The sequence below is a fragment of the Phyllobates terribilis genome, unplaced genomic scaffold, assembly GCF_046119375.1.
Source record: "Phyllobates terribilis strain yellow unplaced genomic scaffold, ASM4611937v1 Scaffold_4__5_contigs__length_816908805, whole genome shotgun sequence".
In the NCBI taxonomy this organism is placed as follows: Eukaryota; Metazoa; Chordata; class Amphibia; order Anura; family Dendrobatidae; genus Phyllobates; species Phyllobates terribilis.
The window spans coordinates 645,600,190-645,624,707 of record NW_027362764.1 but is presented as its reverse complement, the minus strand read 5'-3'; the positions used below and the strand labels follow the sequence as shown (position 1 = coordinate 645,624,707).

The window sequence follows — 24,518 nt, the reverse complement described above, 5'->3', positions numbered from 1 at the left end:
CCCTTGCCCATTTTAAATGGAGGACAATATCTTCCAAGCTCAGTACAAATGGCTGAATTTCTAGCGAAGTTATATGTGATCCGTGTGACGGACAAACCACAGTTTTAAATAGCTGGCCGGTAGGTAACTATTTTGAACAGCAAATTGGTGTCAATAGCTTTACTGACACACTGAAACAAATTTTTAATGGAGACCAGAAATGGCAGTATTTTCAGCGCAATTATATGTGATCCGTGTGACGGACAAACCACAGTTTTAAATAGCTGGATCTTTAGCACTGTAATATGGAAAGGACCTGGCTGTATTCTGCAGTGCCAACAAGCAAATGGCGCAGAAAAACGGTGTTCTCTGGATTGCTTTTTAAGCAAATAATGAGGATTAAGATCCAAAAAAAAATTTTCCTGGCCCCTGAGACCTGGGCCTATTTCTAGAAATATCTAACAGCAGCAACAGACAAAACTGGAATGGAGCCTCTTGTGCTATATGCACTGCAGTCTGCTATATACACTTATACACTGTCTGCCTGCCTATATACACTGCCTGCCTGATATCTCTGCAGATGGATTAGTCCTCAGAAAGACTGTTTTTGAGATGGATATATGTCTCTAATATAGTATGGTATACTCACACTAACCAGAAACAAGCAAATCTCTCCCTAGCTCAGCAGCACCTCTCCCTACACTGTCTGATTCCGGAGTGACTGTGACGAGCACTGCGGTGCCTGATATAGACCTGATGCCGCTGTGTGGCCAGCCAATCACTGTAATTCCATAACCAACATGGCTGCGGCATTACAGTGAGTGGCAGACAATCCCTGCATGTTCATTGGCTCTGTAAAGAGCGCCAAACATGCAGGGAGGGGACCCAAGCTCCCGCCGAGAAACCCCGGAAATACTCGGCGAGCGCCGTGCATCTCGAGCAGTGAGCTGCTTGGGCGAAAACCTAGCAGTAGCGAGCATGCTTGCTCATCACTACGTATAAATCAAGCCGCATACAAGGTTATCCTTGAAAAACACTTGCTTCCTTCTGCTCAAGCAAGGTTCCCCAACTCTGAGGACTGTTTTTTCCAGCAGGACAATGCCCCATGCCACACAGCTAGGTCAATCAATGTGTGGAGGAAGGAGCACCACATCAAGACCCTGTCATGGCCAGCCCAATCTCCATACCTGAACCCCATTGAAAACCTCTGGAATGTAATCAAGAGGAAGATGGATAGTCACAAGCCATCAAACAAATTAGAACTGCTTACATTTTTGTGCCAGGAGTGGCCTAAGGTCACCCAAAAGCAATGTGAAAGACTGGTGGAAAGCATGCCAAGACGCATGAAAGCTGTGATTAAAAATCATGGTTATTCCACCAAATATTGATTTCTGAACTCTTCCTGAGTTAAAACATGAGTATTGTTGTTTCTAAATGAATAAGAACTTGTTTTCTTTGCATTATTTGAGGTCTGAAAGCACTGTTTCTTTTTTTTATTAATTTGATGATTTCTCATGTGCTGCAAATAAATACAAAATTTTTAGCTTTGAATTTAGCGAGCGAGCAGAAGGACAGGAGCTCCCTGCTCTTGGATCGGAGACCCCGGCCGCAATGTCATCACAGGGTCCCGATCATTGCCATGGTGACCCGATGTTGTCATGACGACATCCATGTCACTAGACACTAGTAAGTTATGATTTAACTAACTTGAGTCTGCAGCACTGACAGGTTATAAGGTATAGCAGTGATCTTGCAATGCTATACCTTATAACTGCAATCAGACTGCAGAAAGTGAAAGTCCCATAATGGGACAATGTAAAAAAGTGGGAAAAAAGTGAAAAAAAGTTGTAAAAATATATATAAAAAAAATAATAAATATATATATATACTCATAAAAAATATTATTATGAAAAAAAACAATAAAAATAAACATACTTGATATTGCCGCATTCGGAATGACCTGACCTATAAAACTGTCCCACTAGTTAACCCCTTTAGTGAACACGGTAAAAAATAAAAAACTAAGCAAAAAATTATGCTTTATCATCATACCACCGAACAAGAAGTGGAATAAAACATGATCAAAAAGATGAATGTAATAAAAATGGTACCACTGAAAACATCATCTTGTCCTGCAAAAAACAAGCTGCCACATACAGTTATATGAAAAAGTTTGGGCACCCCTATTAATCTTAAGCTTAATGTTTTATAAAAATTGGTGTTTTTGCAACAGCTATTTCAGTTTGATATATGTAATAACTGTTGGACACAGTAATGTTTCTGCCTTGAAATGAGGTTTATTGTACTAACAGAAAATGTGCAATCTGCATTCAAACAAAATTTGACAGGTGCATAAGTATGGGCACCTCACCAGAAAAGTGATATTAATATTTAGTAGATCCTCCTTTGGCAAAAATCACAGCCTCTAGTCGCTTCCTGTAGCTTTTAATGAGTTCCTGGATGAAGGTATTTTTGACCATTCCTCTTTACAAAACAATTCCAGTTCAGTTAAGTTTGATGGTCGCCGAGCATGGACAGCCCTCTTCAAATGATCCCACAGATGTTCAATGATATTCAGGTCTGGGGACTGGGATGGCCATTCCAGAACATTGTAATTGTTCCTCTGCATGAATGCCTGAGTAGATTTGGAGCGGTGTTTTGGATCATTGTCTTGCTGAAAGATCCATCCCCTGCGTAACTTCAACTTTATCACTGATTCTTGAACATTATTGTTAAGAATCTGCTGATACTGAGTGGAATCCATGCGTCCCTCAACTTTAACAAGATTCCCGGTGCCGGCATTGGCCACACAGCCCCAAAGCATGAAGGAACCTCCACCAAATTCTACTGTGGGTAGCAAGTGTTTTTCTTGGAATGCTGTGTTTTTTTTGCCGCCATGCATAACGCCTTTTTGTATGACCAAACAGCTCAATCTTGGTTTCATCAGTCCACAGGACCTTCTTCCAAAAAGAAATTGGCTTCTCCAAATGCGCTTTTGCATACCTCAGCCGACTCTGTTTGTGGCGTGCTTGCAGAAACGGCTTCTTTCGCATCACTCTCCCATACAGCTTCTCATTGTGCAAAGTGCGTTGTATAGTTGACCGATGCACAGTGACACAATCTGCAGCAAGTTGATGCTGCAGCTCTCTGGAGGTGGTCTGAGGATTGTCCTTGACTGATCTCACCATTCTTATTCTCTGCCTTTCTGATGTTTTTCTTGGCCTGCCACTTCTGGCCTTAACAAGAACTGTCCCTGTGTTCTTCCATTTCCTTACTATGTTCCTCACAGTGGAACTGACAGGTTAAATCTCTGAGACAGCTTTTTGAATCCTTCCCCTGAACAACTATGTTGAATAATCTTTGTTTTCAGATCATTTGACAGTTGTTTTGAGGAGCCCATGATGCCACTCTTCAGAGGAGATTCAAACAGGAGAACAACTTGCAAGTGGCCACTTTAAGTAGCTTTTCTCATGATTGCATACTGTACACCTGGCTATGAAGTTCAAAGCTCAATGAGGTTACAAAACCCAAAAAAGTGCTTTAGTAAGTCAGTAAAAAGTAGGTAGGAGTATTTAAAACAAGAAAATGATAAGGGTGCCCATACTTATGCACCTGTCAAATTTTGTTTGAATGCAGATTGCACATTTTCTGTTAGTACAATAAACCTCATTTCAAGGCAGAAACATTACTGTGTCCAACAGTTATTACATATATCAAACTGAAATAGCTGTTGCAAAAACACCAATTTTTATAAAACATTAAGCTTAAGATTAATAGGGGTGCCCAAACTTTTTCATATAACTGTAGCTCCATAAGCCAAAAAATAAAAAAGTTATAGCTCTCAGATTAAAGCGATGCAAAAAAATATTTTTTCTATAAAATAGAACGATAAACGATATAAAATGTAGTATCGCTGTAAACATACTGACCCGAAGAAAAAAGCTACCTTATCAATTTTACCACACATGGAACAGCATAAAAAAAGCAAAAAACAATTCCTGAATTGTTGATTTTTGTTTATTCTGCCTCCCAAAAATCGGAATAGAAAGCGATCAAAAAATATCACGTGCCCGAAAATAGTTCCAAACTACCAATATAAACATCAACTTGTCCCGTAAAAAACTAGCCCTTACATGACTGTCAGCCGAAATATGTAAAAATTATAGCTCTCAAAATATGAAAACCCGCTATGAATCTGGTATCTCTGTAATCGCACCGAACCAAAGAATAAAGGCGTCTAATCACTTATACCGCATGAGGAATGGCGTAAAAAATAAATAAAACCAATTCTTCACCTGCTGCTGATTTGTTTATTTTGCTTACCAAAGATCGCTGTATGGCTCGGGATTTCCTTGTAAATCTCTCAAATACGTGATTCAGACAGAACCCTCAGCGGAAGATGCCCTGTAATGAGGCAGAAGAAGGCACCGTGGACGCCGTCTGGACTGTGATCCCACGGTATCCATCTTTTTATTAGATGTGCATAAAAGTGCCATCGGCCAAAGTTTTGAGAACCTCTGAAAAAAATGACACCACTAAATAGCAGCCAGATCACAATAAAAGCTTTGATTCAATCCACAAATAAAGCAAGTCCCCACTCAGGTCCGTCATCTGCTAACGGAAATATAGGGGACTTCCACGTTACTAGTAGCACAAAGGCTCTGGAAAAGCAAAATGGCCCTTGCCCCCTAAAAGAAATTCAGCCAATTCTGTGCTCCCAAATACAAAGGCCCACCTCTCTTTTGAGCCCCACAGTGTGCCTAAACCGCAGTTCGCGTCCACATGTTTGGCATTTCTGTAGCGATGAGAGCCTGCCTAATTTATGGGTGCATGTCTCCAGAAGTACGAGCTGGGCATAACGTACTGGTCACTACAATGGCAGTTTGCAATTTTCACTCAGCAACATGTTTCTGGAAAACACCCATGTAGTTAAAATCCTCACCACACCTGTAGATAAATTCCAAAAGGGGTATAATTTCCAAAATGGGGTCACTTGAGGAGAGATTCTGCTCTTCTAGCACTTAGGGTCTCTGTATATGGAGTCTGCATACTATTCTCGGAAAATCTGCACTCCAGGAGGGCTCCGTCCCTCTTGAGTCTCACCGTGTGGCTAAGCAGTACTGTACAGCCACATATGTGAGGCACATGTGATGTCAACATGCTTACTGCACCCCTAGATGAATTCATTGAGACGTGTAGTTTCTAAAATGGGGTCTTTTATGGGGAGTTCTGCTATTCTAGCACCAAAGGGGCTCTGCTCATGGGACATGGCACCATCAAACTAGCCCAGCAAAGTATGAACTCCAATATAGCGCTTCTTTCCTTCTGAACGTTGCACTGTGCCTCAAAAGTAGTTTTTGACCACATATGGGGTATCGTCGTACTCAGGAGAAATTGCACAACAAATTTTGGGGTCCATTTTCTCCGGATATCCTTGTGAAAATGAAAATATTGGGGGATAAAACAATATTTTTGTAGGAAAAATATATATTTTTCATTTTTACAGATCCACGTAAAATTCTGTGAAGCACCTGTGGGTTCAAGGTGCTCACCCCACATCTAAATAAATTGCTTGATGGGTCTAGTTTTCTAAAGTGAGGTAACTTGTGGGTTTTTTCACTGTTTAGGCACATCAAGGGCTCTCCAAACGCGATATAACACTCGCAGACCATTTCATCAAAGTCTGCTTTCTAAAAGGTCACTTCTTCCTTTCTGAGCCCTGCCGTGCACCCAAACAATAGTTTTCCCCCACATATGGGGTATCTGCGTGCTCAGGAGAAATTGCACGCCAAATTTTGGGGCCCATTTTCTCAGGTTACCCCTTTGAAAATAAAAAAATTGGGGCTAAAAAACATTTTTGTGGGAAAAATAGGATTTTTCCATTTTCAAGGCTCACGTTATAAACTTCTGTGAAGCACTTAGGGTTCAAGGTGCTCACCACACATCTAGATAAGTTCCCTGAGGGGTCTAGTTTCCAAAATGGTGTCACTTGTGGGGGATTTCCACTGTTTAGGCACATCAGGGGCTCCCCAAGCGTGACATGGCATGTGCTAATTACTCAAGCAAATTTTACATTCAAAAAGTCAAATGGCACTCCTTCCCTTCTGAGCCATGCCGTGCGCACAGTGGTTTTCCCCCACATATGGGGTATCGACGTGCTCAGGAGAAATTGCACAACAAATTTTTGGGGGCCATATTTTCCTGTTACCCTTGCAAAAATAAAAAAATTGGGTCTAAAGTAAAATTTTTGTGAAAAAAGTTAAATGTTCATTGTTTTCTTCCACATTCCAAAAATTCCTGTGAAGCACGTGAATGGTTAATAAACTTCTTGAATGTGGTTTTGAGTACCTTGAGGAGTGCAGCTTTTAGAAAGTGATATCACTTTTAGGTATTGTCTGTCATAAAGACTCCTCAAAGTAACTTCAAATGTGATGTGGGCCTTAAAAAAATGGTTTTGTAAATTTTGTTGGAAAAATGAGAAATCGCTGCTCAACTTTTAACCCATATGAGTTCCTAACAAAAAAAACGTTTTGGTTCCAAAATTGTGCTGATGTAAAGTAGACATGTGGGAAATGTTATTTATTAACTATTTTATGTGACATACAGGTGCATCTCACAAAATTAGAATCTCATCAAAAATTTAATTAATTTCAATACAAAAAGTGAAACTCATATATTATATAGAGTCACTACAAACAGAGTGATCTATTTCAAGTGTTTATTTCTATTAATGTTGATGATTATGGCTTATAGCCAATGAAAACACAAAAGTCATTATCTCAGTAAATTAGAATACTTTATAACAACAGCTTGAAAAATGATTTTAAAATCCGAAATGTTGGCCTACTGAAATGTATGTGCACTCAATACTTGATTGGGGCTCCTTTTGCATCAGTTACTGCATCAATACGGAATGGCATGGAGGCGATCAGCCTGTGGCACTGCTACCTATGGTAAAATTACAGACCTCTATTCTTTGTAGGTGAGAAATCTTGCAAAATCCGCAGTGTATCAAATACTTATTTTCCCCACTGTATACTAGAATTCTAAATGTAAGTCCCCAATCCCTCCTACAAGATTCAAGAAAGAATTTAAATTATACTCACATACAGTGCAGTCCAGTCCGATGGCATCTCTAGTTTTGATCCAGCAACTCCTCTCTTCTTATAATCGCCATCCTTATGGTTGTACCTACAGGTTATCAGCTCTTTTTGGCCTTTGCCAGCACATGCGCACTACAGTACTTTGCTCAGCTGAATTTTTGTTACTTGTATTTCTGGCTTGATAATGGCCTACTATGGCCAAAATGTTGCATCCTCTACCTCATTTTTGTATTTTCGCCATGCGATTTTAAGGATGGAATAAAAGCTACATTTTATCCCTATATACATTCTCTGGTGCCTCGGAATCTTTGGAATCTTTACTGCTTTGGACCTTGTGGGGGGGGGGGGGTCACACCGAGCTTGCGAGGAATTACAATTGGTGCATGAGAATCGCTCACTGGACTCACTGAATATTAATTGCATGTCAGCATCATTAAAGGGGTTATCCAGCCTTAGTCTACAAGTATGCAGTCTCTCTATGTGACTGCAAACTCGTGAATCCTCACACCATTCACTTTGAAGCTTCTCCAATTCTGGGTGCGGGCAGTCATGTGACAGCTAGTATGCTATTTGCATACTTCCAACCATATTGCAACTAGATATGTCCAACTTCACTCAATTCACTTTCATTGAGTGAGGCTGAGCACGTCTAGTCGGCATGTGACCACATGTGTGCAACTCACATACTTGCGGCCACGTACCCGCTGCTTCTGGCGCCAGCAGCAGAGAATCCTCACAGCGCCCAGTGTGTTTGATGTGAGGATTCACAAGTCTGCAGTCACATAGAGTCACAACTAGTGTTGAGCGTATTTGTTCGGCATTTCTAATTCGGGTTCGTGTTCGGGGTTCCGGCTTGTTCGCGACCAAAAAAAAAAAAAAAAAAAAAAAAAAAAAAAAACACCGCCTCCGCCCACGAACATGCCTGATTTGCCACGCTGTCACACAGATGACTTTAAGACATAATAAAGCACTATTAGATTATTTACGCACTGAGTCTTTTAGCTGAGCTGTTGGATCAGAACTCCGAAGTTCCTTTTTGCATGGAGCTGTTACTTAGTGAGTGTATGTTGTGCAATATCTTGTTTAGGGGCCAGCCTCATTCTGGTCCCTATAGACTTACGCTGAGTATTGATCTCCAGCTCGCCCAGAAAACACTAGAGTAATCCGGAAGGTCACAAACTGCAGAAGACAACCGAAGTGGCGGCGATAGAAGGTGAAGGTGGTGGCTGATAAGTATATTACAAGGGGCAGGGAACTTTGTTTCCTAACACCACTCCAGCACAGAAATAAAAAACAACGACATAGTTTGGCTTTAAGGAACTGAGCAGAATAATATTTTGGCTAACATTTGGTTACTTGTATAATGAATGACTGTACAGAGTGGAGGAACACTAATAGGAGGTATCACATCTAACATGAGGCTGACCCTGCTGCTAAGTATGTGCATAAACTGATTGATGTTCCTGTCACTACAGTTCATCTTGACTTAGCAAATTATTGTAGGAAGCATTTACTCACTTTGTCTGTTCTGAATAAGGTCTTGTTCTCAGTTTCGTTAGATTTCCAAATATTTTATTTTAGACTTTTGGATTATCATTAGAACATTAGGGAAAAGTTGAATGCTAAGAGACTGTTATTTTTTCCCTTCAGGTAGCAATAGCAAAAAATCTAACAAGACATTTCTCTCTTTTTCCTAGGCGTTTTTCCACCGAATGTTGCAATATGCAGCTTCAAAATCTGATAAAAATGTCACAGAGGAAACTGTAAAGGTTAGTCCTGAAATTCTTGATGGTTGTCTTCTATTTTCAGCTCATGTTGATGTGTTTTGACTCCACTAATAGGTTTATTTGGAACAATATAACAAGAGTCCTGACATGTTTGGTTTATCTGAAGACCTCTCAGCCCTACATTGGTGACATATCTCAGCCCTTAAATACAACTAACTTGCTCATGGTTAAAGTAAAATCAAACCAGACTGAGAAAAGCATGAGATATAAAGTCACACTCAGTATGTGGCCTTACTTTTCTAGCAGAAATAAAAATACATATTTTTTTAAGAATTATGTATTTTTCCTTTCTTATAATGAATCAATTACTTACAAATGTTAAATGCTGTTTGTTAAACCCCAGGATAACGATGACATGAATGATAATTATTACTGAATCAATTTAAAGAAGTATTATAATGTTAGTAAATAAGATGAAACGTTATTCTGTTATCCAAAACACATTATATATGAATTTTGTACAATTTTCAAGTTTCTGTAGTTTGGTGGAAATTTTTATTCTTTTGCGGTGTATAAACATCAGTCCATGTAATGTGATCAGTCCATGCATTGTCCATTAATGTCACATTACTGTACCGTCATCAGATAACTCATCTAATGAGATGAACACCCATGCATAGAAGAAATAAAGCTCACCAGTTATTAACAAGTGCAAGTGCATGTAAATAGCTCCAAAAACTTGTGAAATTCCAGGGCTTGTATAGTACAAACATTTTTTTTATTTTGCAGTGAATATAAAAACATATTGAAAGCATAGGATGTGTAGAAAACAAGCAATGATAGTCTGGCCTTTGCATGACTGACTGCCTCTCCAACACTATACCCACCTGAGACAATTTAGCAGCCTTTTATAGGAGCTACAAAAGATGGTTTGGAGATATGGGAGCAACCATTCCCACCCAAGCATTTTTGGTCGCTCCTAAATCGCAGACCAGAACTCTGATCCCAATAAAAGAATAAACCCTTAGCAATCTATCATTGCTGGCACCTTCATCTTCAGGATCTACACCACCGAGGCTAGCCACCTCAGTGACAGATATCTCCCGTCCAGGACTTTTACCACCTCCTTTACAAGATATATAAATGTATATAAAATACAAAGTGCAGCGGGGAGACAGTTGCACAGGGATCATTAAATTATCCTCTATCCTGTGGTTAGGGGATCATTTCTAATTCTGAGAATACACCTTAAAACATTGGGTGCAATTCCCACCAATTACCCTTTCCAATTTCATTGGAGAAAAATATAACCTGAGCCAGGTCCTCTTTAAAATATTCTGTTAATTACAGTACCTATAAAAGAAATGATTACAGTGTAGAAAAATAGAAGAAATACACAAAAGGAGGGCACCAAAGGTTCAATGAATGTTGCTTGCTCAACCCGTCACATACCCTGAAGGCAAGACCAAAGACATACAGCAAGAAAAAGTGGTATGTATAATTAGACAGGGAGCATATGGATGAAAAATATCATAATTTTTATTGAGTGAATACAGAACTAGACACAACATAGAAATTTAAAAGCATTTAAAAAAGCATGATGCTTCAGTAGAAACCACAAAAAAGTATCACATATCAATATGTACCAACAATAGCCAAAAAATGATAGTAAAACCTCCTATCCCAAAGCAAAGATAACATAAATGGGTGTCTGAAACATTAAAGTGCATCTATCAGTGCAAATTAACCCGTGTCAGCCTCTATGCTCTCAAAATAAGCTACCAGTCTATCCTGGTTCTATTAAATTCAATAGAAAAACCCACAGGGGGGAGGCATCTAAAGAAATAAACCCAAAAATAAAGGGAGTGTAAATCCCTGGAATTAGGAATAAATACCTCCAAAAATCCAGCCTGTGGGTTAGAAGTGGGGCTGTCGCAGTGTGCAGAGGGTGGGAGGATCAATAGAGGGCCATTACCCCACGCGTATCACCACTAATGCTGTGACTTCATCGGGATGGTGGGGTGTGAGGACAGTTGGACCAGTCCTGTATTTATACTCTAAATAGTGTGGTAATTACCTGGATTGGAGTCAACTGCGGGGAGCCACAATGTGTTGCATGTTAGAGGAGGTGCTCAGCTGCGTCAAAGACATATATCAAGGGGAAGGCTCAGACCAGACTCATTCTATTCTCCAAGAGTGCAATGGAGTAGAGGTAGAGATATAGGTATAGGACTTGGCTGTGTCATGCTCCAGAGACACTGGTTCAATACCAAGCCAAGTCTGTAGAAAAATTGACAAAAAGGAACAAAAAATAATAATAACAAAGAAAACTAAAAAAAGGGGGGAATAGCACAAAAACTCCAAGAAATCTGGAACACAGAAATATAGAGAAACTGGTGTTTTTTGACATATTGTTAGACATGTATTTTAAATACTTGTAGACAATAATGCTCAAATGCCAACTGATCATGACACAAGTACTGAAACAAATAACGACAGAAAACCATGTGCGGCCGCACCATTCATACAAAAAAGAGATTCCAAAAAAAAAAGGGAACTTAAATATTTTGTAATGGTAAGGGTAAGAGTTATGATTCAAACCAAAATTGACCAGGACAATAGTGGTCACCTAAGTGCCAAAGCCCAGACCCAACCAAAAACAGGCGATGCTTGGTAATAGAGGGGATATATATAGATATGCATAGAGTCCAATAAAGAAGGGGGTAGGGGGAAGGGAAAGGGGGAGGGGGTGTCCCAATAGTCAGCGTGATTTGTAGAAGCCGGTAAATAGAAGCTCTTCGTTTAGTCCACTAGGGGCCAGGCTGTTTAATTTGTATATCCATCTTGATTCCTGTCGTTGAAGCTCCAGGACTATATCCCTGTTGCGAATGTTCCTTTCAATTGTTTGCAAGCCTACCATGTAAGTTCCGCTGGTATTTTTGCTGTTGTGGAAGTCCAAGAAATGCGCAGCGACTGATGTAAGAGTTTTTCCTTTTTTGCGGCCCGTTCTCGCAGTGTTGATAGTGGAGAGATGCTGTTGGAATCTTTTTCTTAATTCCTGTGTGGTTTGCCCCACATAAATTTGGGGGCAGCTACACACCACTGCATATATAACATTTCGTGTTTTACAATTCACGTAGTTGTTAATGCGAATCTGTGTAGGAAATACATTGTTAGGAACACAGTTGCTTGCCAACATGAAGGGACATACCGTACACTCTCTGCATGGGAAAGTGCCCTTCAGCCTGACGCCCCTATTTAGTGGTTGCTTAGGCCGTACAAAATGGCTATTGACCAAATGGTCTTTCAAGTTTCGGGCCCTTCTGGCTACAATCCTTGGTTTGTCAGAGACAAATCTGTGGATTTTGGGGTTGCTTAATAAGATTCCCCAATTTCTAGACAATATTTTGTAGACGTCCCCTGATGAAGCAACAACGTTAGTGGCGATACGCGTGGGGTAATGGCCCTTTATTGATCCTCCCACCCTCTGCACACTGCGACAGCCCCACTTCTAACCCACAGGCTGGATTTTTGGAGGTATCTATTCCTAACTCCAGGGATTTACACTCCCTTTATTTTTGGGTTTATTTCTTTAGATGCCTCCCCCCTGTGTTTTTTTTTTATTGAATTTAATAGAACCAGGATAGACTTGTAGCTTATTTTGAGAGCATAGAGGCTTACACGGGTTAATTTGCACTGATAAATGCGCTTTAATGTTTCAGACACCCATTTATGTTATCTTTGCTTTGGGATAGGAGGTTTTACTATCATAATTTTTTGGCTATTGTTGGTACATATTGATATGTGATACTTTTTTGTGGTTTCTACTGAAGCATCATGCTTTTTTAAATGCTTTTAAATTTCTATGTTGTGTCTAGTTCTGTATTCACTCAATAAAAATTATGATATTTTTTATCCATATGCTCCCTGTCTAATTATACATACCACTTTTTCTTGCTGTATGTCTTTAGTGTAGAAAAATAGAATATATGGAAATGCATTGTTTATGAAACATCCTCTGCAATATCTAATATATATAATTGTCTTATCCCATCTGTCTGTCTGTCTGTGTGTCCAGGAAATCCCGCGTCGCTGATTGGTCCGGCCGCAGCCAATCAGCGTCGCGGGATTTCAGAAAAAAGATGGCTGCCGTTAGCGGCTCATCTGCCGCACGGAGGTCAGCGGCGATGCAGCCGGGAGATGACCAGCGCCAGCCGGTCATTTCCCGGCTGATCGCAGCAGTACTACCCCGACCGGCGACGCCGCTGACCTCCATGCGGCTACTGTCGGGAGATCAGCAGCTAGGACCGCTGATCTCCCGACGGTAAGTGTGAAGGGAGGACCGGGGAGCGGCGCCGCCGGTCGGGATGCTTCTGCTGCGAGCAGCCGGTCATCTCCCAGCTGCTCGCAGCGGAAGTACCCGCACAAGCAGCGCCGCTCTCGGGCCCACACTAATACGACGCTGATTGGTCGCTGCCGCCAGCCGCAACCAATCAGCTATATTGGCGCCAAATTTAAACACTGTTGTGCTGATTGGTCGTGGCCGCCGGCCGCGACCAATCAGCGATATTGGCGCCAACTTTAAACACCGCTCTTCACAGAGGTCAGCGGCGATGCAGCCGAAGTACCCCGACCGGCGGCGCCGCTGACCTCCATGCTGCTACCGTCGGGAGATCAGCGGCTAGGGCTGCTGATCTCCCGACGACAAGTGTGAAGGCAGGACCGGGGAGCGGCGCCGCCGGTCGGGATACTTCTGCTGTGAGCAGCCGGTCTTCTCCCGCAGCGCCGCTCCCCGGTCCTCACTAATACAATTCGCTGATTGGCCGCTGGCCGTGACCAATCAGTGATATTGGCTCCAAATTAAAAAACCGCTGTGCTGATTGGTCGCGGCCGCCAGCCACGACCAATCACCGATATTGGCGCCAAATTTAAAAACCGCTGTGCTGATTAGTCGTGCCCGCCGGCCGCGACCAATCAGCGATATTGGCGCCAAATTTAAACACCGCTCTGCTTATTGCGCCCGGTGTACCGCATACATATTCTAGAATACCCGATGCGTTTGAATCGGGCCACCATCTAGTTTGATATATATTTCATTCTTCATTGCTTGGATATCTAAACCAGCCACTTTTAGAGAACCTGCTCTCACAGTAACCTGATAGCCTTTGTTTTTGATTACTGTTTCTAATAATAAATTAACTCAGTGTGCTTATAATGAAGAATGATACTGTGATACCAATGGTTTCTAGTATTTATGTTTATATTTCTTTAGTTATTTATTTGTGTTTTGAATTTTAGCTTGGACTGTTTTTATATTTTTCTATTCTTGCTCGGAAATGTGAAACTCCTTCTTCTAACCAACCAATAATCCAGAATGCCTTTGTCAAGTCTTTTTAAATCCCTTTAATGCTGGGTAGTAAGATTGCGAGTTACAGTTTTTTCTTTTTAATCCAAATAGCAGTCAGAAATGTTTTCTTTATTTGCTTTACTTGGTATTCATTGCAATGCTCCCTACCCTCAGCATACAATGCATTGTGCAAGCATTCTTCAACTTAGTGCAGAATACATTTTAGCTCCCCAAGCATTAATCTTTTTATCTGATTGTGATACAGCCTCTACAGTGCTATATATCCAGCACCGACAAATATGTTCTCCCGGCGCTATCAGGACTCTGGGGAGAGCAATGTGGATATTGAGGTGATTTTTCACGCACATTCTGATAAAAAGAATATACAATACTGTGCTGTACGGTCTGTGTCCACTGTGAAGGGGGAAATACAGAAAGCATAGGGAATATAAAATACATTTATGACACATCATCCAGTCCATTAGAAAGCAAATATATGTAAAGTATACAGAAATATAGAATAGTAAAGCAATCTTGTACTGGAACCAGAGCTCACCAAATGCTGGATTATTAGGTGATATTTATGCCCCTACACTGAATTTCTTCAAAAATGTATACTCTATAAGGAAAATGAGAAGGTTTAAAGGTATCACTTGAGTGATGACTGGAAAGCCATTCGTGTAAATCTGCAGGGGATTTGTAATGTAGAATTTATTTTAACAATTTTATACAGTTTTTCAATTTAGTCATGAAGCAGCAGAACCGAAAGACTGAGTTAGTTGTAACTTTAGCTACACTGAATTTCAGGGTGTAATCTAGACCGCCTGATATGCAGTTTGCAGCCTGATCCAAGTTTCATATTTTTCTCTTGTGGGAGTGTCTCTCCCAGTAATATAGACTGGATATAATGTCTGTGTATATCCAGGCTTTTGCTGTCTTCACTTGCTTTCATGTATCAGCACACCTCCAGAACAGCATTTATTTCCTCCGCAAGTGCTATTCTCCTTGTCTAAAGACTGTTTCTCTGTTCTCCATAAGACTTTACATACTTTCTCACCTCTCCACTGTAGATTTGAGTACAACACCCTTTGGCTATCTCACACACTGAAACAAAGGAGGAGGGGGTAGAGAAAGACTACAGAACCAAGAGCAGGAACTCTGAGGGATTTGGATCAGTTTTCCAAAAACCCTCAGCTGGTTATAGGACTTATACTTTGCAGTAACAAGAACATTTTATTGATTTAATGAAGACTATCTGTTGCTTAAATTTGAATTTAGTATGCCAATAAACCCTAAAATAAATTCCGTGGGAAGGTGTACATAGCCTTTAAAGGGGTTGTGTGAAAAGAGATAAACTGGGCTGAACTGCAATACAAGAGACAGATAATGGGCAGTCGTTGTGCTGTTTCTGGTAAAAAAAATGATTTAGTTAAATCCTGGAGAAACCCATGATGTTATAAGAAGTATTTTTTTCACAATTGTATAAAGTGTAAACTTTCACAAATACTTTTGAACCATGAACTTATTTAGCCATATATGATCCCTACTTCCTCTTAAACACGTACTAGTGGAAGGGCATGTGCTCATTTTAATAGGGAAAGTGTGAAAACTGTCTGTCAGTTTTCTATGGAGACTCAACTCAGTGGAGTACAGATGATCTGCTATGGTACCAATTACCCTGTTCAATCCTTTCTTCTTCAACAAGAAACTTTGGGGATAGTCAGAGTAGATTTTTTGGCTTACTGTATTCCTTGTAAAGTGAATTAGTTATGTTTCTATTTTGAAATTAGGTATGAAATAAAATGACTCCATAAAGCAGCATTATACAATAGATTGTGTTTTTTTCAGTAACTGTTTGGTAATTTGTTAACACGTTCTTACAATAAAATGACTATATAACTGTATAACATTGATCTTTCTAGATGTTATTCTCCAACATTGAGGACATTCTTATGGTACACAGAGACTTTTTATTCCTCATTGAGCAATGTTTGCATCCTGAACTTAATGCTCATCGAGACGTTGGAATCTCCTTTCTACAATTTGTAAGTTGGATTTCTTATTTATATGATGCCCATTTTTCATTAAAATGTTGGTCCGAAACTAACATTTATTTTAATCCTAAATGCTGTCTATTTTACGTCATAATTTAAACTCTTTTCCAGTATACTTTAATTTAAAAGTCCCTATCAAACTGCTTTATTTTTTTACCTTCTTCCTCATTGATGACGCTTTGTTTGAGAACCCCCATGGCATGCTGGGATACTCAAATGAACCGTCATCAGGGGTTCTCTGCACTACTGAGCATGCGTTGGTTTTCAATTCCGACATATGCTCAGTAGGATCTTGTTACTGTGCAATATGCACAGTGACAGTACATTTCCTTGCTGGCTCTGATGAGATGTGACTAGCCGGCAACAGAGCGCATCTGTCAGTGCGCATTGTAAGGAGAAAACTCAGCGAGCAGAGATCAGAACCTCCCTCACAGGTGATGTCACTTGTGGAGGCGGGGCTGGTCTCTGCTTTTTCTGCACACCGGGTAATCTCCTTATAATGCACACTGACAGTGCGCTCTCTTGCTGGCTCGTCACTTCTCATCAGAGCCGGCGAGCACACTGTCACTGTGCATATCACACAGTGACAAGATCTTACTGAGCATACATTGGAATTGACAACTGTTGCATGCTCAGTAGAGCAGAGACTACTCCAGCCCCTGAAATGTACATCATTTATGATGTGTTGTTCAGCTTGACATAAGCCGACTCAGTGAGGACACCCAAGACATCTTGGGTTAGGCCGTGTGAGGCCTTATTTCTAAGGGCTTAGAGAAGCCCTGCGTTTGAGAGATCGGCATTCTTTAAGAGATTCAAGTCAGTGTTTCTGATTATTCGGGACTCAGCTCAGCAAGGACACTTCAGTTTCAGGATGTACCCATACCATTTACAATTGAATATACAGGGTTGTCCAAAAGTAGGTGTACAGAAAGTGTAATAAAGTCATGAAGGGGGAGATTTATCAAACATGGTGTAAAGTGAAACTGGCTCAGTTGCCCTTAGCAACCAATCAGATTCCACTTTTCATTCCTCACAGACTCTTTGGAAAATGAAAGGTGGAATCTGATTGGTTGCTAAGGGCAACTGAGCCAGTTTCACAGATCTAGTTTTCACAGATAGATCTCCCCCAAATCTGTTTTCTTTTCAGATAATTCAGATAACACATAATGGCAAATAATTTAAATACAGATCAAAGAAAATGGATTTTAACAGAGTATTGGAAATCTCAAAATGCTGAAACCGTTAGAGCAAATTGGGTTGAAACATTTGGTTCTCAAGCCCCAAAGAGACAAACCATTTACCGCATTCGTGACAAATTCAATGCCACTGGCTCAATCCTTAATGCTCCAAAAACTGGTCGACCCAAAACAGTCTGTACAGAAGATAATAAACAACTTGCTGCTGAAACATTTGTTCAGAGTCCAAAAAAGTCCACCAGAAGAGCCTCTTTGGAATTGGGAATTTCACGAGCTTCTATCATGCGAATCCTGAAATCTGTTGGGTAGAAAGCTTATCGTCCACGTCTAATTCATGGTTTATTGGAGGATGATCCAGACAGGCGGTTGCAATTTAGTGAGATTATGCTTAACGAAATTGAAGTAAATCCAGTAATTTTAGATAACATTATGTGAAGTGATGAAGCTTCTTTCAAATTATCCGGCCATATTAACAGACATAATTGTATTTACTGGTATAATGAGAACATGCATTTAACATTAGAGCAACAACTAAATGAGCCTGGTGTCAATGTTTGGGGTGGTATTTCAAGTTTTGGTGTTTTAGGACCAATATTTTTTGATGGAACAGTCACAGGAGATAAGTATCTCGAAATTCTAATGAATCAAGTTGTTCCCCAGTTACAGCAACAGCCTAATTCAAATGACCTTTATTTCCAACAAGATGGGGCCCCTCCACATTATTCAAGAGTAGTCCGCGAGTATCTTGATGAAACATTTCCTAATTAATGGATTGGCCGAAGAGGCCCACTTGATTGGTCGGCACGTTCACCAGACTTGACCCCAATGGATTTTTTCTTTTGGGGAGTACTCAAGGACAAAGTTTATAGTCGAAAACCAAAAAGTGTCAGTGATTTGAAAAATTACATTTGAGATGCATTTCAAGAAATTAATACCCAAAGAGACTTGTGCAAAAAAGTTTGTGGACGCGTAAGAGGCGACTTCAAAGCTGTGCAAATTGTAATGGAAAACAGTTTGAGCACCTGCGTTGATAAAATTTAAGGGCTTTTGTATTATTGTTCAGAATAAAATTTAATTGTCAATGTTATGCTTGTGTTAGTAAATATAATTTTATATATAAATCAAAATAAATGTTATTATTTTCTGGCCACCTACTTTTGGACCACCCTGTATATGCGCATATATAAATAACTATGTAGGTCTAGTTAGTTAGGAGAAAATGCCTCTTCTGTAAGAGACACTTCAAAAAATATGCTCCGAGTATGCGATTACTAAAGTACTGGCACAACACTGTCGTTTTATGGATATTTGCTTACAAAGGGTTAATTGCATGTATTGTTGTTGGCATATAACTGTTAATTCTGTTAACTATATCTGTGTATACTCTTAGTGTTATTTAGAGTAACTGCTGTCATTGTATTTAGAGCAACTGCGGTCATTGTGTTTGTTATATATACGCTGTTTACCTACCATCCTTTCCTTTGTTTTATAAACTGGATAGTAAATGTTCATATTATCTTATCTAATCTTTGTGTGTGTCTGCTGATTACTACCTCTCGTCCTGTGGCCATCCCTCGTCCACGTTTCACTAGCGTGGCTTCAGTCACTGCTCTGAGTATACGGAGAGGCGGTTGTAACCGCACCCTCGGCCCTGAGTGTCAGCCAGCCCCAATGCAGGGCGAGTGTCAGTCCGTGCTGGGGGCGCAGTTACCGCTGCCGCTCTGTATGGCGACTGAACCAGCGCTGGTGCCACCCCCCAAGGCTGAAACCCGGCAGGGGGAAAGAAAGTTAATTTTCTCCCCTAGTGTTTAGGTAAGTGCGGGCGCTGGGCAGGTTAATAACGCAAATAATCTGCAGATTAATCCTTTATCTGCAGGTTAACAGCGTTTTTTCTGGTGACAGGCTCCTTTTAAGAGAAGAACTTGATTAAAACCTTCATGTCAAGTTGCATTTAGAGCTGAAATAAGGTAGTTTGGATAACTTGTCACTTCCAGTGAGGATGAATTATTATGAACTAACAAACTTTCTACGTGTCTGACAATGCCAGATATTGTATGTGTCTAAGAGAGGGTAACATGTTTGGGAGTTAGTAGCAATAGTAGATGAAAATCCAGGGATTGCTGAGGGTGTCTTTGCAGCCGTTATTGCTATATGCTAGCATTTTAAGGTCTCAGCCACAGTTGGCGTTATCCATCTGGGAGCCTATAGGGCAGTGGTCCTTAGCTCTTCTTACCTTGAAAGTCACATTCACCTCTGAGAGAAGGTCAAGATACACATCCTGTGGCCACTTCACCTTCCCCCCACAGAGTATTAACATCAAGCTCCCATCTCCCCCACTGTATTGACACCCAAGGCCCCCATTATCAATATAATGACAGCCAAAGCTTCCTAACTGAAATTACACTGGGGCAGTATGTGTGCATCCAGAGATTTACACCCACCTTACCCCTATTTGATTAGGTAAGGGGGCCCATTTCTACCTCCAAAGCAGTTGCAATTTTGCATTTTTAGGAGCTCTTGAGCTGCGAAGGGCCCATTTTTTTGTTTTTGCACAGGGGCCCTTTCCTGTCCGTGTCCGCCAGTGATTCCTGCCATACTATCACATCCAGCTTCAAGTGCTACCTCTATCTGGCAATATCTTCCTGTTTCCAGTTTAGCACTTACTTAATTTATCTCTTGAAATCCAAAGGCCAGTATATCTGTATATGTGCATCCAGATCTGCTCTTCGGTGCAGAGCTACAAAAGTCACCCTCTAGAGATCCGCTCTTCATAGCTGTTTGACCCAAATACAACCAGGCTACAGAAGTGTCTTAAGTGAATATCCACTTTAAAGAGTTTTCCCAAGAATGTATTAAAATGGTCCATGTCACATAATTCAAACAGCAGCCCATCCTAGTCACTTGTCAGGGTGAACTGCTGTCTGAAGATACACTGTTCCCGAGACCTGTGTCTCAACTGGCAGGAGCTGTATCGTAATCACACATAATGTAGCTCTGTGAGCAAAGGTGAAGGGCTGAAATATCAGGATAAATAAATCTTCTCGCTGACTAAGCACAAAGGATTTTTTTCCAGCTTCAGTCCTCTTTGCTCAGTCAGCCAAGGAGAAGATTTATTTTTTCTCCTGTCGCACACTTTTCTGGCAGTTCTGGTATGTGTGCTTATGATACTGATTTTGTGTCAGTTGAGACACAAGTCTCAGAGCCATATTTCTTCAGACTGCAACCTGTACTGACACATGACTAGGATGGGCTGCAGTTTGAATTACATGATGATGAATTACATGACAGGCCATTTTATTACATTCTTGGAGAACCCCTTTAATCTTTGAATCAGTGGAAACAAGTAAGCATAAGTTTAAGGCTTTAGTTGGAATCTCCTAGCCTCAATAAACCTGAAATCCCATCTATTGCCCGAAGGGTGACTTAAATGGGAACACCAGATTTTTGAGACCCCTGTTTAATATCAGTTATTAAAAGCTTTATGTGTCGTGATCCACTTGGTATTATCATTATTATATAAAATAAAATAGCGCAATAATATGTTTTAAATATTTGATTAATAAAAGGCTTATTCTAGTAAATGTGCTGATTGTTGTGATTAAACATAGAAATTCATCAAGGAAGAGTAATTAGAGATAATAGATAGATAGCAGTTGACTAGAATATCGCTGACAATAATCACCAGGATGCTTTTGCTTCCATCAGTTTAGGGAATATTTTATTTGCAGTGTGTACTGTCATTACTCGTTCTGGCTGTATTTTAATTTTTTATGACAACGGTCAGCATATATTCTGGAATATGCACTTACATTGCTTTTTGGGATTGGCAGTGAGGTTGTGGAATTTGCCTTCTATCTACTGCCAAATTTCAATAAGTGTTCAGCATTATGGCAGGTGTACAGAGATGAATGAAGAGTTATTGAAATCTCACAAAAAGTTTACCTAGCCTTAAATAAGAAAACGAAGCACACAAACTCCTTTGCTAGAATTTTTTTTCTATCAAAGTAAAATAGAAGTAGCAGTGACTTGCCGGCGCCTAGCAGAAGAACAATGAAGCCATAGAAGGACGGAAAAAAAAAGTATAATCGCACTATTGCGGGGCGCAGGAACGGGATTCCGGGGCCATCAGTACACGGCACAGGGTACAGTGATGCTGATGGAAGAGGGGTGGTACGCAAATGAGCACTGGAGGCAGGAGTTTTCTTCCAGGCACCGCACACCCCAGAGCCTGGAAGAACTTATTAACATAAAGGATTAAAAGATCAGTTCTCAACATCAAGACCGCAGCTATGAGGCATACAGGTAGAACTGTTTGAACAAGTCTATCACCAGTATGCCCATATTAATAGCTTAAAAATGCCCCAGGGGGTGATAGATTCCCTTTAAAGAAGAACCACAAAGCGGATTTCTTAACCAATGGTAGCAATGTAATCAGCATTACTGCATCGTTACAGCCATGTCTTTACTTTACATTACAAAATCTTGTTGTCAGGTTCTCATTAAGCTTAGGTTATAACAGAAGTTCTTGGCTAATTTTGAGTGGAGTGAATGAAAACTAGGGAGCAGTCATGCTAGCATAATAAAGCAAAACTTGCCCAAGTTAGGTTCAAACCCATTTGTCTTCTTTCCTCTGCATATTATATACATTATATATAAAGACATACTGTGCAAAATCTATTCAGTTGCTTTCTACTATGTAAAATGTATCATCAATAACACAGACCAGTTTGAGCTTTGGTTCACTTGCACAGATTTTTACAGAGCAGAGAAGATGATAATTACTACATCAAAGCTTTGAGCCCTTGAGTTATACTTGTTGACGCTATTATAATCTATTCCCTATATCCTTGTATACTGTAGAAAGAGCGTTTTGCCATTTATGATGAATACTGCAGCAATCACGAGAAGGCACAGAAACTTCTGCTAGAACTTAACAAGATAAGAACAGTGCGGACTTTTCTGCTGGTAAGGAATTGTGATCCTACTACATGGTTTTCTGAATTATAGGCTGATGGTATATCTAGGTGATGTCATTTTATTTCTCTTAGTCTACTTGCAGTATTTGTAGCTTAAGTGTATATTCCCATTTCCAAGATCCTATCCCAATATATAGTAGGTGTAATAATAATAATAATATTAGCAAATACCTACAATTAGAAATGTAGTATAGTTCTTCTGATTCGCCATGTCGTTTTCCTAATGCAGGGCATTGCAGTAGCTTAAGTATCCATGGTTACGACCACTAGCAGCTAACTAACTAACTGTCACTATATGAGTGGTCGTAACCATGGATACCAAAGCTACTGCATTGCCCTGCACATGGGGTAAGTGACAATATACTACATTTATAATTGGAGGTATTTGCTAATATTATTATTATTACTACACCTACTACATATTGGGGTAAGATATTGAAAACTTTTAAAAGCTCTCACTAACTACAGCGCTATGTTTACTCCTGGGACAGTTAATATTACCATGTTTTATTATTATTCTTTTGTTTGCTTTTTGACACAGCTTTACTTTTCATTTTGTTCACTTTTCATAATAAGCAAACAATTTTGCAGTCTTTATCAACTCTACTGTTTTTGTAGCCAAAGCCAAGAGGAAGGGGAAACATATAGGAAGGAATTTTGTCTTTCTTCCTGTTGTAACCGCTTCTGGCTCAAAAGCTGCACCAAAATGGCATGTGTGATTCCAACCTTGTTTTATTATTTCCTGTGATGTCTTAAAGGATGTCTTCACTTTTGCAACTAATATTATTGCTTTAATACAAAAAAACTAAGGTACTTTCAGATAGTCTTTTTTAATAGTCTTACTACTATTTTGTGCATGCAGCTTCTGTTGCACACCAATGTGTTTCCATGGTTACAGACTACAATCAAACTTTTGTAGTCTGATCCTGCATTTATACTCCCTTTCACGTGCTGGTGAAAGATGAGTATGATTTTTTAATCAGACTGTATAAAGTGTTTGATATCTCTAACCATTGATATACAATAATCTACATATAGGCTGTATACTCAAAGACCAAAGTTGTAGCCAAAGTTTCCTTTTTCTGGGGAGATTTCATGGTTTGTGTCATGGCCCTTAACCTAAATAAGATATAAAAGGCAGAGTAGCTTGCTGCACCCTCTTCCTTGAACCATGCACATGTCCTACAAGCCACTATAACTATGACTTTTTATTTTTATGCATTCGAACCATACAACAATAATTGCTTTGGTGGACATATCCTTTAATTAATTTTAAAGGGGTTGTCAAGGCACAAAATATTGATGACCTATCAATTGAAGCTATCTGTAAGTAAACATAATAAAGAAAAATAAATAACAGAAAGATAGGATTGTGCTACAGTGCTGGCAGCGACTCCCGATCTCGTATTTGTAATCTATTCTTTGGATAGGTCATCAATACGTTGTGCCTGGATAATACCTTTATAAAGTACTATACATTCACCAGTATATAGCTATACTATACAGTGCTATTTCTGTTTTTATTCAATGCTACAAAGAAAGCATTTTTGAAATTTTTATCCAAAAAATGGCTGGATATCCCTACATTTTCCAATTTATCCCCTAACCCATGAATTGTAAGCCTGTGAGGGCAGGATCCTGTCTCCCTAGCACCAGTTTGTCAATGTTAGTTTGTTTCCTGTATTTCGTTTGCTGTGCACTATAGGTATTATATATTTATACCCCTCTTAACATGTACAGCACTATGGAACAAATGGTACTTTCAAAATAAATAATAATAATTATGGACAGGGGATCCACTCACTTAGCCTTAGAGCATACATGTCAAGCTCTGGACAGTGAGCCAAATCTGGCCCGCAGGGTGATTATATTTGACCCGCGACACCAGAACAGCCACCCCTATATGGGGCCATTATTCTGTAAGGAGGACTATATGGGGCCATTATTCTGTATGGAGGAATGTGTGGGCCATTATTCTGTATGGAGGACTATGTGGGGCCATTATACTGTATGGAGAACTAGGTGAGCCTATTATACTGTATGGAGGACTATGTGGAGCCCATTATTCTGTATGGAGGACTATGTGAGCCTATTATACTGTATGGAGGACTATGTGAGGCCATTATACTGTATGGA

At 40.0% G+C, this 24,518-nt stretch overlaps 1 protein-coding gene across 1 annotated transcript in view; it reads left to right on the top strand.

Annotated features, from left to right (window-relative positions):
* PREX2 (phosphatidylinositol-3,4,5-trisphosphate dependent Rac exchange factor 2) overlaps window positions 1-24,518 on the top strand; it is a 538,104-nt gene that overhangs the window by 114,208 nt on the left and 399,378 nt on the right. Inside the window, exons 2-4 of the mRNA XM_073679425.1 lie at window positions 8,780-8,851; window positions 16,079-16,201; window positions 22,267-22,371. Of these exons, the coding sequence (XP_073535526.1) occupies window positions 8,780-8,851; window positions 16,079-16,201; window positions 22,267-22,371 (300 nt within the window). The remainder of the gene's footprint in view (window positions 1-8,779; window positions 8,852-16,078; window positions 16,202-22,266; window positions 22,372-24,518) is intronic.